At 53.6% G+C, this 12,461-nt stretch overlaps 3 protein-coding genes across 3 annotated transcripts; all 3 read right to left on the bottom strand.

The window, feature by feature from the left end:
* Positions 1-4,758: 4,758 nt before the first annotated feature.
* Positions 4,759-6,421, bottom strand: UMAG_05850 (uncharacterized protein; the record flags this gene model as incomplete). Its single annotated transcript, XM_011393911.1, has 2 exons — positions 4,759-4,862; positions 4,966-6,421. 2 exons carry the CDS (start codon positions 6,419-6,421, stop codon positions 4,759-4,761), a joined length of 1,560 nt encoding a protein of 519 aa, XP_011392213.1.
* Positions 6,422-6,935: 514 nt separating this feature from the next.
* UMAG_05849 (uncharacterized protein) lies at positions 6,936-10,091 on the bottom strand (the record flags this gene model as incomplete). The annotated part of the gene is made up of 1 exon (XM_011393910.1): positions 6,936-10,091. The coding sequence occupies one exon, from the start codon at positions 10,089-10,091 to the stop codon at positions 6,936-6,938; it is 3,156 nt and encodes a 1,051-aa protein (XP_011392212.1).
* Positions 10,092-10,840: 749 nt separating this feature from the next.
* UMAG_05848 (acetyltransferase) lies at positions 10,841-11,530 on the bottom strand (the record flags this gene model as incomplete). Its single annotated transcript, XM_011393909.1, has 1 exon — positions 10,841-11,530. One exon carries the CDS (start codon positions 11,528-11,530, stop codon positions 10,841-10,843), a length of 690 nt encoding a protein of 229 aa, XP_011392211.1.
* Positions 11,531-12,461: the final 931 nt, after the last annotated feature.

Genomic DNA, 12,461 nt, shown 5'->3' with positions numbered 1-12,461 from the left:
GGTGTACAGTAAGTAGTCACTACAGAGACGAACAGCGATACAGAAACAGGCACGGACGGCAAAGGCGGCGACGCTGCTGCTGCTACTGCTGCCGTCCATCGACCCTGACGAGGATCATTGTGAATGGACCCAGAAGAGAACAACACGCGGGTCGACACGGACGGGATTCTGCAGACATGCAGCTCAAAGGCACAAGGTGCAAGGATACAGACACGGAACACGGACGTGGACGTGGACGTGGACGCGGTGACTGTTGTGACTGGATGCAAACCAGTGTGCAAGTACGAGACGCCAAGTACTGCAGCGAGTCAAGCATGGTCAGGTAGCATCGCCGTTCGGGATCTCAATCCGTCGCATTGCAGCAAGCTAAGTTAGCTAGGGTCGCTGTGAAGGGGTTTGGATGCCAGTTGCGGCTGTGCTCCAAAATTGGCGAGGCCGCGAGGCGTGTTGGCGCCAAGTGTTAGAACTGAAGGAATGAATGGGGATAAGTGACAAGCATGTCAAACTATGAACCCCCTCGATTGACATGACGCGCTATGTTGTGTGTGGGCACGCACGTACTATTCACGATTGGTTAGTGATTGGCGCTAGTTCGGAGGTTCAAATCGTACATGGTGAATCATGGATGGCTAAAAAGTCACACAGTCGTGAGTGTCGCGCACCCATCGTGAATCTGAATCACGAAGCGTCAAACACGTAACGCAACGACGCGTAACCGTCGTAAGTGAGGCTGAAATCAGTTAGCCAAGCTCGTTCGGTGGTTAAAGGACGACACAGCGAAAGCTGCGGTTTCGTGCAACGTGAATCTGTGCAGAAAACGAGCGGAAAATCGCATAACAGATTCACCATTTACGAAAAAGATGTACGATTTTGCGCAGCTGTGAGTTGAGTTGTTCTTCGAAATGTGCGACTGATTACCTAGCAGCACCCACTGCATCATGTGCCATCAAGCATGTCCCCAACAGCTGCGCATCGGAATCATTCTGAACCGGAGCCGTTGCCAACAGACAGATCAGCATCCAGTAGCGCGTTTGGTCAGCCACTGCAAGCGGTAGCCTTTGGCGAGTCTACTTTGTAAGCGAACCAGATACTGCCTGTGTCGTCCCGTCGGTCCCGGTCTTGTCTAGGTCTGCACTTGAGAGACGCCGTGTCTGAGAGAGCAAACTGCCTTCCGTACCTACTCTACTCTGCGTCCAGTCCACACGCACCTTCCATCGTCAAGCTCAACGCAGATGCAAGGCCAGCAGCTTCCCAGCTGATTTGCTTCTCTGTTGCACGTCCAGCGTGGTAGCCCAAACCTACTTGCCTTCCCGCTTTCCCGCCTTCCCGCCTTCCCGCCCGCTCGTCCATTTTTGTTGTTGCTTTTCTATCGGACCCAAAAAGGCCGGAACATATGCTGGTGTGTGTGTGTGTGTGTGTGTGTGTGTGTGTGTGTGTGTGTGTGTTTTGTCTAGCGGTTGAATGTGATTGCGCGCCCTGGTTCTCACGTCCACTCCTCGGTTTTAATTTCGATTGTTAAGGACCTTGATGCTATATGACTTGGTCCAGATTGGCTGAAAGGGACGACAACGGTACAGACTGCACAATAGCATACGCCTACGGAGTGGATACTGCTGCGTCTAGGCAAGCGTGGCAGGTGACGGTTACAGGAAGATGAAGAAAAAGAATCATCCTCATAATCACTTAATTAAATCTAAAATAAACTCTCAAAAGGCCAACGCCAAAACCCTCAATTTTTTAATATTTTGCCAATATGGAAATGCATGAATTCGTGGTTCACGGCGAAGCTCCGAATTGGGAACAGTACTTGTCTCTGGCGGCGACGCCTCTATGAAGCGCCTGAAAAACTCAAACACGAGCGAGCGCCAGATGATCAAGGCGTGAGGATGGGCTCGCCTCGTTGTTTGCACAGGACAGGACGCTCGTGTAAGGCCTCGCTCGTTGTTGAAACTTACATTCTATGAAGCAGGCTGTTTAGAACTCGAAAAGTGCAACAACGAGGCGAGGCCAAACAATCCATACACGTGTGGTGACAATAAGAGCTGAGCAGGAGGCAGGGTTTGTCTGAAGGGCTAGTTACTCGGTTAGGGTTAGCAGCAAAGATCGGCAACGAGGCCGATCTTTGCTCTGTCACTGTACAGTACCGTACAGTACAGACAAGCTGAGGGCTTGAGCATGCAATCGAGGTGCATACTAACTGCGCGTGGGCTGCACTTCGCAAACTCAGCCGAACTACGGCCGCCGAATTCCGCTCAGGTTTGCTTTCAAGCAATTACCGACGTTGCCTATGCGGGCAATGATGGATGGTTTGGCCTGAATAGGTGGTGGTACGTTGCACCCGTCATGGCAAGCGGAGTGTGCCGCTTCGCTTCTCTCGCTTGGCTAGGAAATTCTATCCAAGACATTCGTGATTCGTTGATTCAGGAAACAGACTCACACTGTCAGAGATAACTTAAGTTATACGATGCTTCTCGTTGATCAGTTGTAAGGTGATATTTCCATTTTCACTAAATTTTTCTCACGCTTCGCTGAATTTGAGTTTGCCCACAAATCAGAGATGCAGCGATCCCAAAGCGTCGCAGGAGGCTGCAGTTGTTTATACAGTACTTATGCGGCCTGGTCCAGCTCTGTGATGCGTGCTGCCGATGTCAATCAGGGAACAGACAGTCAACAGTGTGAGTGTCGTTGTGCCAATCCAACTAAACAGACGCAGACCACAGATTGACGAGCCAGTCCGAATCGAGAATCCTACCCTCTCTCTTTCTCTTCTCTCTCTCTCTTTCTCTTCTCTCTCTCTCTCTCTCACTCTCTCTCTCTCTCTCTCTCTCTCTCTACGCCCTTATGGCTGAACAGCTTGGCCGCCCCAAAGTCAGTCATGAGCAATTGCCGCACCCATGTCTTGCCTGAAAAAAAACACCAACGTAAGTCCATTCGGTGCTCAAAATTTTACTCGCAGAGTTGCTCCCTTTCAGCCCATGATCCAACGAGGCTTGATCGATCCGATCGTTGCGTCGCTGCACATCGAGCTCGATTAGCTTCCAGAACCCCGTACCGTACTCCGAGAATGCTATCATATCGAATCTTGGCAGCGAGATTGTTGAGGGTACGATGACCTCCGCACGCTCCGACGTGCATTCTCCATCGAATCCCCCTGTCAATAGCGACGCGCATAATCGTGAATGTGAATCGTCACACACTCGTTTGACTACCCCGGGCTACCCGTGACCATCTCAGGTCGATTCTCAGCCAAGACTTGCTTTGATCAGCAGAAAGCGAAAAAAAGCTACTCCCATTCCCATAGCGATTTGAACGCCCGTCACGTCTTGACAATCACGAATCGTACAGTAAATGGTGCTCAGTGGCCACGCGACAGCCCAACATGCTTCTGCCAGAACGCTCCATGTCTCAGATGTGCAAGAATAAACCCCTCGCTCCACAGCCAGGTCCGGAAACTTCTACCCGCTGATCGGCTACGGATTAGTTTCCTCGCTTGCTCTAGTGCCTTGTGCCCTCAGCCAATACTCACAGTAACTTAATCAAGAGTCGAAACCAAGCTGTCACATTACAACGGAACGTACACAGGCTGATCTACCAATACGCAAGTTGAGATAAGATTGCATCCCGGGTTTCTATCAGTTGACGAAAACTCGATTCGTGGTTTAGCGGCTCAACTCATCAACCCACGATCGGCTCAGTGGTCTCGAGCATGAGAGTTTATGAAATTTACCTGACCGACATGCACGCACACGGCGCACGACACAAGGCACAAGGCGCATGGCGCACGACAGACAGGCTTTTCGATCCCGAGAATTGCCGCTGTTCCACGCATCCACGCATCCACGCATCGACGCCACACAAAGTTTATCATCGAAGGTCAACGCGATGCAGCCAGAGTGGGCAGAGTGGGAGTATGAGTTATCGGGAGCCCTGAAACAAGCCGCCGAGCAGCGGGACGGAAGCAGCTCTTAGACTGCTCGGCTGCTCGGCCACAGTGGGCATACTACGCACACGGGCCCGTGTCTTCGTGCTTGGATAACTTAATGCAACAAGTCGGTCTTGGATTGGTTTCGAAATCAGGCTTCAGATCCCGTCGTACATGTCGAGCAGGGTGGCGTCACAGTCACAGTCATGGAGTATTCACGATTCACGATTCACGATTCACATCTGTGATTGCCGCGTGTCACAGTGGTGAGTGTTTGGCTGAACGCTTGCTCTCGTGTCTTGCTCTTTCAAGCACTGCCCAACAAGCCTCCCTCCTTGATAGTTCGCACGACACACGCTTCCATCCCGCGGGAAATCCCATGCCATGCGTTCCACCAAGCCTCGTCATCGAAGCACAATACAATCGTGAATGATGCACAATACAATCGTGAATGATGCACATGCCAAGCCACCCGTCGTCAACCTTTGTTGTGCTTGGCCAACACGCGGAGCATTTCGGTCTTGAGTGTGGTTGCAAAACGACCGCACTCCACGTGTCTCGCCACCGATCCCGAACCGACATTCGTGATTGTGATTCACTCGTAATTTCGCGACCTTCCGAGTGGAAAGCTTCAGCGCGCCGATTTTTTTTTGTGGTCAAGTTAACTTAATCGGAATAATAAATGTATTCCGTGATTCACGATTTTTCACGATTTTCCTTGTGCACTGTGATTGTGAATTGCAAGGACTGAATGTCGAGAGCCATTCATGATTCTTGATACCGAAGCGTGTCAACAAAATCGAAATAGAAACGACGGCCAGCCTCGTCGCTCTCGTTCAAAGCTTGTTGACTGTTTGAGGATACAGCTTGTCCAGATACGCCAAGAGACGATTCGCTTCTCGCTGGCCAGACACGTAAGCGCCTGCTGCCGAGCCTCGATCTGTTCACGGTTGGTATGAAAAAAAAGAAAGAGATCGGGAGCTTGTTAATTGGTTCATTCGATCGGTGCGCATCATGATGGCTGCGAAAACTGCGAGACTCACGATTGATCTCGGTGTGTTCGCCAGCAAACCCGAGGCGGCCGTTCCAAAGAGGTCGCGAAAGCATCTCAAAGTCCAATGGCGAGGAGCCACTTGCAGTGGACACAGGCGAGGTGGTTGCACCACCGGTGAAAGCGTGGTTTGCCCACCTCGAGTAAAAGATATGCTTGGGCGGCTGTGTGCTCGCATGGTCGCTCCCGACGATACGCGCGACAAGGTAGGTGTGCAGAGTGTTGCCAGCATCCAGACGCTCGTAAGCTTCCAACTGTCTGGCTGAGTCTGCACCGATCATGACGAGCAGCGAATTCGACGCTCCACTACCACCCGCTTCCGAAGCGCGTTGCTCGGATGATAGCGAGGCAACGATCAGCGTGGTTGACGAGTAGAGATGCCACAGTTCCTTTTGCGCTTCGCTCTTGACCGACGACGGTACAGCCAACGAACAAGGCACAACCAGGAACGTACCCGTCGTCGCGTTCCACCATGGCTGGTGGTAGTGCAACAGCACCTTGTTCAGGTTGCCCACCGAAACACGCTTGATCGTCTCGAGCCTTCTTTCGGGCAACGCCGGCTCAAACAGTCGACCAGCTGTGTTTTTCAACACAGCAAGCGGAATCGTAACAAGTGCGGTGTGCGCCGTGTATTGCTCACCCTGCTTGGTGGTCACCTTGACGTTGTCGCCATCTTGGACCGACTGTACTTCTTGGCCAGTATAGATTGATGCTCCTAACGACGTGATTTCATTGACCATCTTGTTGATCATGGTCGTGAATCCGCCTTTGGGAGCAGCATCTGTGCCGGCAAACGCATGTTCGAAGCCGTGCCACTTTAGGCTCGCCTTTTCGAGCTCGATGCCGAGCGGGATGTGAAGCATCCTTGCCACATGACGCGCCACGGATTTTTCGGTTTCGGACGCCAGATTCGCGAATAGCGGCGAGTGGTCGCTGTACAGGAAATCGGCCAGCGACGTGTTTGCATCGGGTGGCGTAGTAGTGTGATCGAGTGCGGCAGTTTTGGCGGCTTGTTGAGCAGTTGCGAGATTGGCGATCAACTTGTGCGACAACGCTTGGGGTAGTGGTCCTTGTTCAGCCACCACCACCGTTTCGCGCTCGCTCGCGAGGGTTACCGGAATACTGTACTTGTCAGTCAAAGCTTTCAGGGGCGTGCCTTCCAAGTAGCCGTGTATCCATGAGCAGCCTAGATCGCACCAGTAATCAGCTGCACTGGGCGCAGTTAGCGTGCGCGAGGTATCGTTGAGATCCGTCTTGTCGTTCCAGGTATGCGTAAAAGCTCGTCCACCGATACGCTCACGTGCTTCGAGAATGGCAACTTTGCGGCCCGCCTGCGAAAGCTTCAATGCAGCCGAGAGTCCCGACCAGCCAGCACCGATGATGAGCACATCGAGCATATGGCTCGCCGCCGTCGTTGCAGATGATGTAGCTGCTGCTGCTTTCGCCATCGTTTTGCGATACAAGACACAACCCACGTTCCGTTTCCGAGACAAGTCGTGAGTGTGAGCACCGAGCCAACTACCGTCAATCGTGAACCACGGAATGTGTGGATTTTGTAATCACATCTCCAGACTCTCACCTAGAAACTCACGACTGCAAAATCACGAATCACGAATCACGAATCACGAATCACGAATCAGCGTGCAGGGAGATTCGCACTGATGACAGGCTCAGCATGCACGAGCGCGCGATCTCCACGCTACGCTGTCAGTGTGCGAATGTACAGCGGGACGCGAGCGATGGAAATTCACAGTCACGAGTCGTACTCGTGAGTACGTGCGCATCACACATCGTGCATGAACAGCATTTGCCTCACACTCACGACTCACGATTCGTGACCACGGATACATCTTAGTCTCGCTGAATATTCTTCCTACACTTTGCAATCCACTCTCTCGCCCCCAGCCCGCATCGACACACCAACATGCAGACAGATCATGTAACTTTGATTCGAATACGACACTAGGATAAAAACCCAAGTGCACGCAGTTGGTCCATGGTCATGGGTTTTGAAAAGTCCATCTGAGCGCCAGTCTGTCCACCTTGATGTGTATGTTGCGCATGTTCAAGCTGGCCTTGCAGTAGCGCTTGTTGATCTTGCTGTTGTGGTTGCTGCATTTGACCGAAACTGAATGGCGTCACGTTGCTGAACATATGTGTTTGCTGTTGCTGCTGTTGCTGCTGTTGCTGCTGCTGTTGCTGCTGTTGCTGTTGCGGGTTGAATGCGCCGAGTGCAAACAGCTGCGGAAGCGCTTGGTTCGCGGGCTGCTGTAGCTGCTGTAGCTGCTGTGGCTGTTGCTGGGTCATGCTCTGAGTACCAAAGCCGAGAAGCTGTGCGAGCGCAGCCAGGTTGGGCTGTTGTGTTGCTGGCGCTGCTCCTGCTCCTGCGCCTGCTGCTGCTGCAGTGAAAGCATTCTGCAGCTGCTGATTCGGGATCCCGAACTGGCCCAGGTTCAAGTTGGCCATGTTGCCCAAGTGCGCCAAGTTGGTGAGATCGGGTATGTTAGTTGCGCCGACCGGTTGCGGTTGCGAATGCGTCGATTGCGAAGTGGCGAGGTTGGGAAGGAACGAGTTCAGGTTCATGGCTCCACCCATAGTGCCGGGTGCGCCGAGGCCGGATATGGGGACGTTGCCGGCGGCGTTGAGTGCAGCGAGGTTGAAAGGCATGGACGAGCCGAGTCCCATTCCCGTCGATTGCGGTTGCGGTTGCGGTTGTGGTTGCGGTTGCGGTTGCGGTTGCGGTTGCGGTTGCGGTTGCGGTTGTGGTTGCTGCGGTGGTGGTTGTGGTTGCGTAGATGGAGGTGCTGGGAGCGCTGATGGATCTTCTTGCGCACCAGGCTGAGATGCCGAAGCGCTAGCGCCACGCACCCTGGCTTGACCAGCCTGAGGAGTCGGAGCCTTCGGCTGACTTGCCGCCGCCTGCACCTGCCCGCTCAACAAGCGACTGAACGGAATCGTATCCTTCAACACGACGCCGATCAGCTTGGCCTGCACGGGCGCGCCCTTGCCCTGCATCCTCTCGGCACTGCTCGTCGGCTGCGTGGTAGCAAACAGCACCAATCCCGCGCCCGCATTGCTTCCATGCCGTATAAAAGCACAGCTCTTCTTGGCATCCAAACTGCTCGCCAAACTCGAATACATTTGTCGGTTCTTCTCGGCCGTCGCTGGCGTCAACACCGGCGCGCCTCCTGCTGCCGCCGAGTCAGCTTCCTGCGTCGAAAAGAGGATGTACGGTGCATTCTGTGACTGCGCATACACTTGCAGGTTGCGCGGTGACAGTTGTGTGATCGCCGTGATCTGCAATTTGTCAGGCCACGGCATGAGCAGCCGCTCGAGCTGCGACGAGTTGGATGTTGCCGAGACGAGTGTAGCAACATCGCGCTTTTGCTTGGTCGCCGGGTCCGAGATCACCGACCAGGTGAGTGCGCCCCGCCAGAACGGTTTCGGTCGCGTCGGGCTCGGTGGAGGTTGCACGCCGCCAGCTCCACTCGTCGTCGCACTGGCATTGGCAGTTGTCGCAGCATCACCTGAAGCACTGCTCAACGCAGTCACAGCTGGTTTGGCCACACTGCTCGGAACTTGCTGCAGTGATGCGACAGGTGGCTGTGAAGCGGCCGTCACACTTGTACTCCTTGCCGGCCTGACCAATGCCGCAGCTCCACCACCACTTGGCCCACCCAAATTGACACCCATTTCCCTCGCCTCCTTATCGATGTTGATCAAGCTCTGCAGACTGACGTTGAAATTTGGAGCCGTCTCGGCTCCGCTGACAATTCTGCCAACCAACATCTTGAGTGCGTGCTGCTGCGTCAGGAGCTGCGCTTTGAGCTGTTCGAGATACGCCCTGCTCATTCCTGGAGCTTTTGACGTTAGCGTTTCGCCCACCGATTCCGCCTTTACAACAGCCGAGTAGGCAGCCGCCCAGTTCTTGACCATGGTTTCCTGCTGCGAGCGTAGGAAGAGCACTTTGGTGCTGATGCTCGGATCGAGTTTGATGTTAGTCGGTACACTGCTGCTACCAGAGCTCGAAGTTGGCAGAGATGGAGTGTTGGAAGTGGCAGTTTGCGGCTGAGAGATGCTGCCGGACTTGGACCTCTTGGCTGATGTCGGCGGTGTGTCAGCTTCTTCCTCTCTGCCCCTCTTAGCCGTCGTAGCCACTGCAGAAGTGGCCGTTGCGCCCTTTGCTGACCAAGTGGGCGTAAGACCACTGCAAACGACGTTTGCATCTTGCTTGACCTTATCGCGCACGGCTTCGGTCATGAGCACGGCAAGATCTTCGTTGGCGAGTTTGTTGGGGTCGGCGACAATCTTGTGCATGCCGAGAACCGCCGCTTGCGCCTCTCTGGAAGACTGTGCGGTAGGCATATCGGGCGTGTTGGTCTTGACGGCACAACTAGTGATGGAGACGCCTAGTCGAGCAAGTTTGCTACCGATGGTGGGCGCGGTTGCACGATCGTTTGCCGCATCTGCATTGAAGAAGGGTGGCGACGAGAGGTCCAAAGACACATCAGAAGAGTCGAGAGATACGTGCAGCAAATGCCTTGCAAGTACCGCGGGACTCTTGGGCGCGAGTGGATTGTGCACGCCATTGTCTGAGGGCTGAAGCAGTTCGAGCGCAGCTACAAAAGCTTCGAGGACGTGTGCCGTCGGTTTCGTGGTGCTCCTACCGTCGATGAGCGAGTAGATTGAGGCGGAAGGATCTGCATCGTGCGAGACTGATGAGCGTTCTGTACCGAGCCAAAATTCTGCCGTTTGCATATTGGAGGCAATTAGTTTGGAGCCCGGTTGAAACTTGGTGCGACTCAACGTCCACGATGGACGCAGGAGCGATTTGTCCGCGGTGGAACGGTAGACGACGCTACCAATGGTAAGCCGTGAGCCTGAGTAGGCAGTATTTAGCTTTTTGGAGATCGACTCGACGAGAGGTACGACTACGGTACGCCATTTTCGACGCACGATGGGATGATCAAACAAGACGAGAACCAGCTGGGTTTCAGGCAGGGCTTGTAGAGACGAGAGTGCGATCGAGCTTGATCTGGGTGTGGCGTTGGAAAGAGGCGATGGAGTGGCGATACCCATGGCCGCTGCCGAGCTGCCGGCATGTGTTGGCGTTGTCATCACTGCGTGCGAGTCAAGAGCGACGGGCAGCAGTCAAGGTGGCAGCAGTCAAGGTGGAAATGCTGTCGGTTGGTTGTTGGTCGGCTAGACTGATGTACAGAAGCATAAATATTCTGGAAGTAATCATCACAACCTCGGCCTCGTTTGGTGATGATCGAGAGGCAGCGGCGCTCGGAAGCTGAGCAGCTGCCGTGTTTTAGCGTTTTGGCCAGGTGCAGTAAGAAGATGGTGGCAGGACTGAAGCTGAACAAGCTTGCGAGCGACTCGGGTATGTCGAGTTTGTAGTTGACCTGTGCTTGATTCGTGATTCGTGATTCGTGATTCGTGATTCTTCCAAGCACAAAGTGACGAATTAATCAAGTTGGGTTCGTGTTTTCGAGTCGCTCTGCCACAGTCACGAGTCACGAATCATGAATCACTCTCAGACTCATGACTGAATCACAAATCGTGACTCGCGACTGTGAGTGACTCTGACGTCGGCTGTTGGACTTGGTTTTCTGGCGGCAAACACGATTCGAGACTATGTGGATATGGAATCACTCACGACTCACGACTGTACACGAATCACAAATGTAACCAACAACGAACGCTTCACAGACACGAGGCAGCATTGGCGACCAGGCATTGTGTCATTGTCGACGATCCTGCATCTTGAGCAGCGCTGTTTTTGTTACGACAGTTCGACTAATGTTCGGCCAGCTGAAGGGCATATTAGTGATTGTATTGCAACGTCGAGGTGCAAGCTGTGTTCATGCTCGCTCGTCTTGGGTGAGTGTCCTCATAACTTTGCATGGCGTACCCGCGGCGACGCTCCAATCCGGGATGTTTTTGGTAACTACGCTTCCGGCGCCAATTGTGCAGCCCCTGCCGATGGTCACACCAGCCATGATGATAGTGCCACCGCCTACCCAGGTGTCCTTACCAATGCTGACGGGCAAACTTCTTTCCAAGCCCTCCTTCCTTTCCTTGACCGATACTGAGTGGGTTCCACAGTAAATACTGACATTGGGTCCGAACAGCACACCGTCGCCCAGCCTCACCTCGGAACAGTCCAAGATTGTGGTGTTGTAGTTTGCGTAGAATGCGCCTTCCGGCTTGATGTTGGTGCCATAGTCGACCCACAGAGGCGGTTCGATTTCCACATTGGCCACCTGCGAGAGCGGTACTTGAAGCAGTTCCGAGAGCAGACGCTTTCGGTCTTCCGACATAACCGTCTGGCCGTGCTTGAAGTGGTTGGTCTGATCGTCCAGCGCCGAGGTGGGTTGCGTCTTGTTGTACTCGGTCTGAAGACGACGTGCTCTGACACGCGCACGGATGAGATTCTCTGTGTTGGCGAGATAGGGTAGTCCGACGAGCATCTTGGCTTCCTCGCTCATCGTGGCCACCTTATCACCGTATTGACGGTCAATGTCTTGGAACAGCTTGGACGTGCCTGACATGGTTGGTTCTTGTGCGCTGCAGCCGCAGGTGAGGAGTTAACGACGCTCTAGATGACAATCGTGTAGCGATCAGGCTGTACCTCTTATAGGCCAGATCGAGTCAGGAACGACACAACCAATGCGAGTTTCCGCTTACACGTGGAACCTGGATGCGGTGATTCTGCTGAGTGCCAATCACGAATGGTCGCTAACAAGCGTTCACAGTCACGAGTCACAGAGCAACTCACGACTGTAGTTGCCGCTCAGTTTTTATTCGATGAGCGCGGGGGCGCGGGGCCGAGGGGGAGGCGGGGAACATACTGTCGCAAATCCATTCGTGATTCGCTTTCTGAAGCGTCCCAACCACACTCACGACTCATGGCTGGAATTTCGTCTCGAGTCTCCAATAATCAATCACGAATGTCAGTCATCAGAGGACCGACTCGAGACCGAAGCTCAGGCGAGTCAAGCTAGGCGCACATCTTGATTTGCTGCTCGAAGCAACACTTCAGCTTGGTTTGAAGCACGAACGACGATTTATGATTGCACGCACATACACACGCCTGCCGTGCGGGGTGTTTGTTAACTTTACTCGTCACTCTGTTAACTACTAACCAGGCTGCGAGTCGAGTGAGTCACACAGAGTGATGCGAGCATGCAAGTCAGTGAACGTGCAAATCGTGAATAACTGACACTTTGTTCATTATTGAGTTATGTGCCATGTGTCGTTAGCATCTGTGATTCGTGATGCGTGGTGCGTGATGCGTGGTGCGTGATTCGTGATTCGTGATTCGTGATTCGTTCAACATCAGCTCAGTATTATGTAAGCATTACGTAGTTTACGTATCTTGGCGTGCAAACGGCGAGTCACGTAGAAAACGGCGGGCGCACCAACTGACGAGTCGAAAGCTTCGCAACCCACGACTGGCACACACGTCTTAGAGGAGGCCGT

This window comes from Mycosarcoma maydis, chromosome 20, assembly GCF_000328475.2.
Source record: "Mycosarcoma maydis chromosome 20, whole genome shotgun sequence".
Lineage (NCBI taxonomy): Eukaryota > Fungi > Basidiomycota > Ustilaginomycetes > Ustilaginales > Mycosarcoma > Mycosarcoma maydis.
Note: the sequence above shows the minus strand (reverse complement) of the source record. Positions and strands in the feature narration are given on the sequence as shown.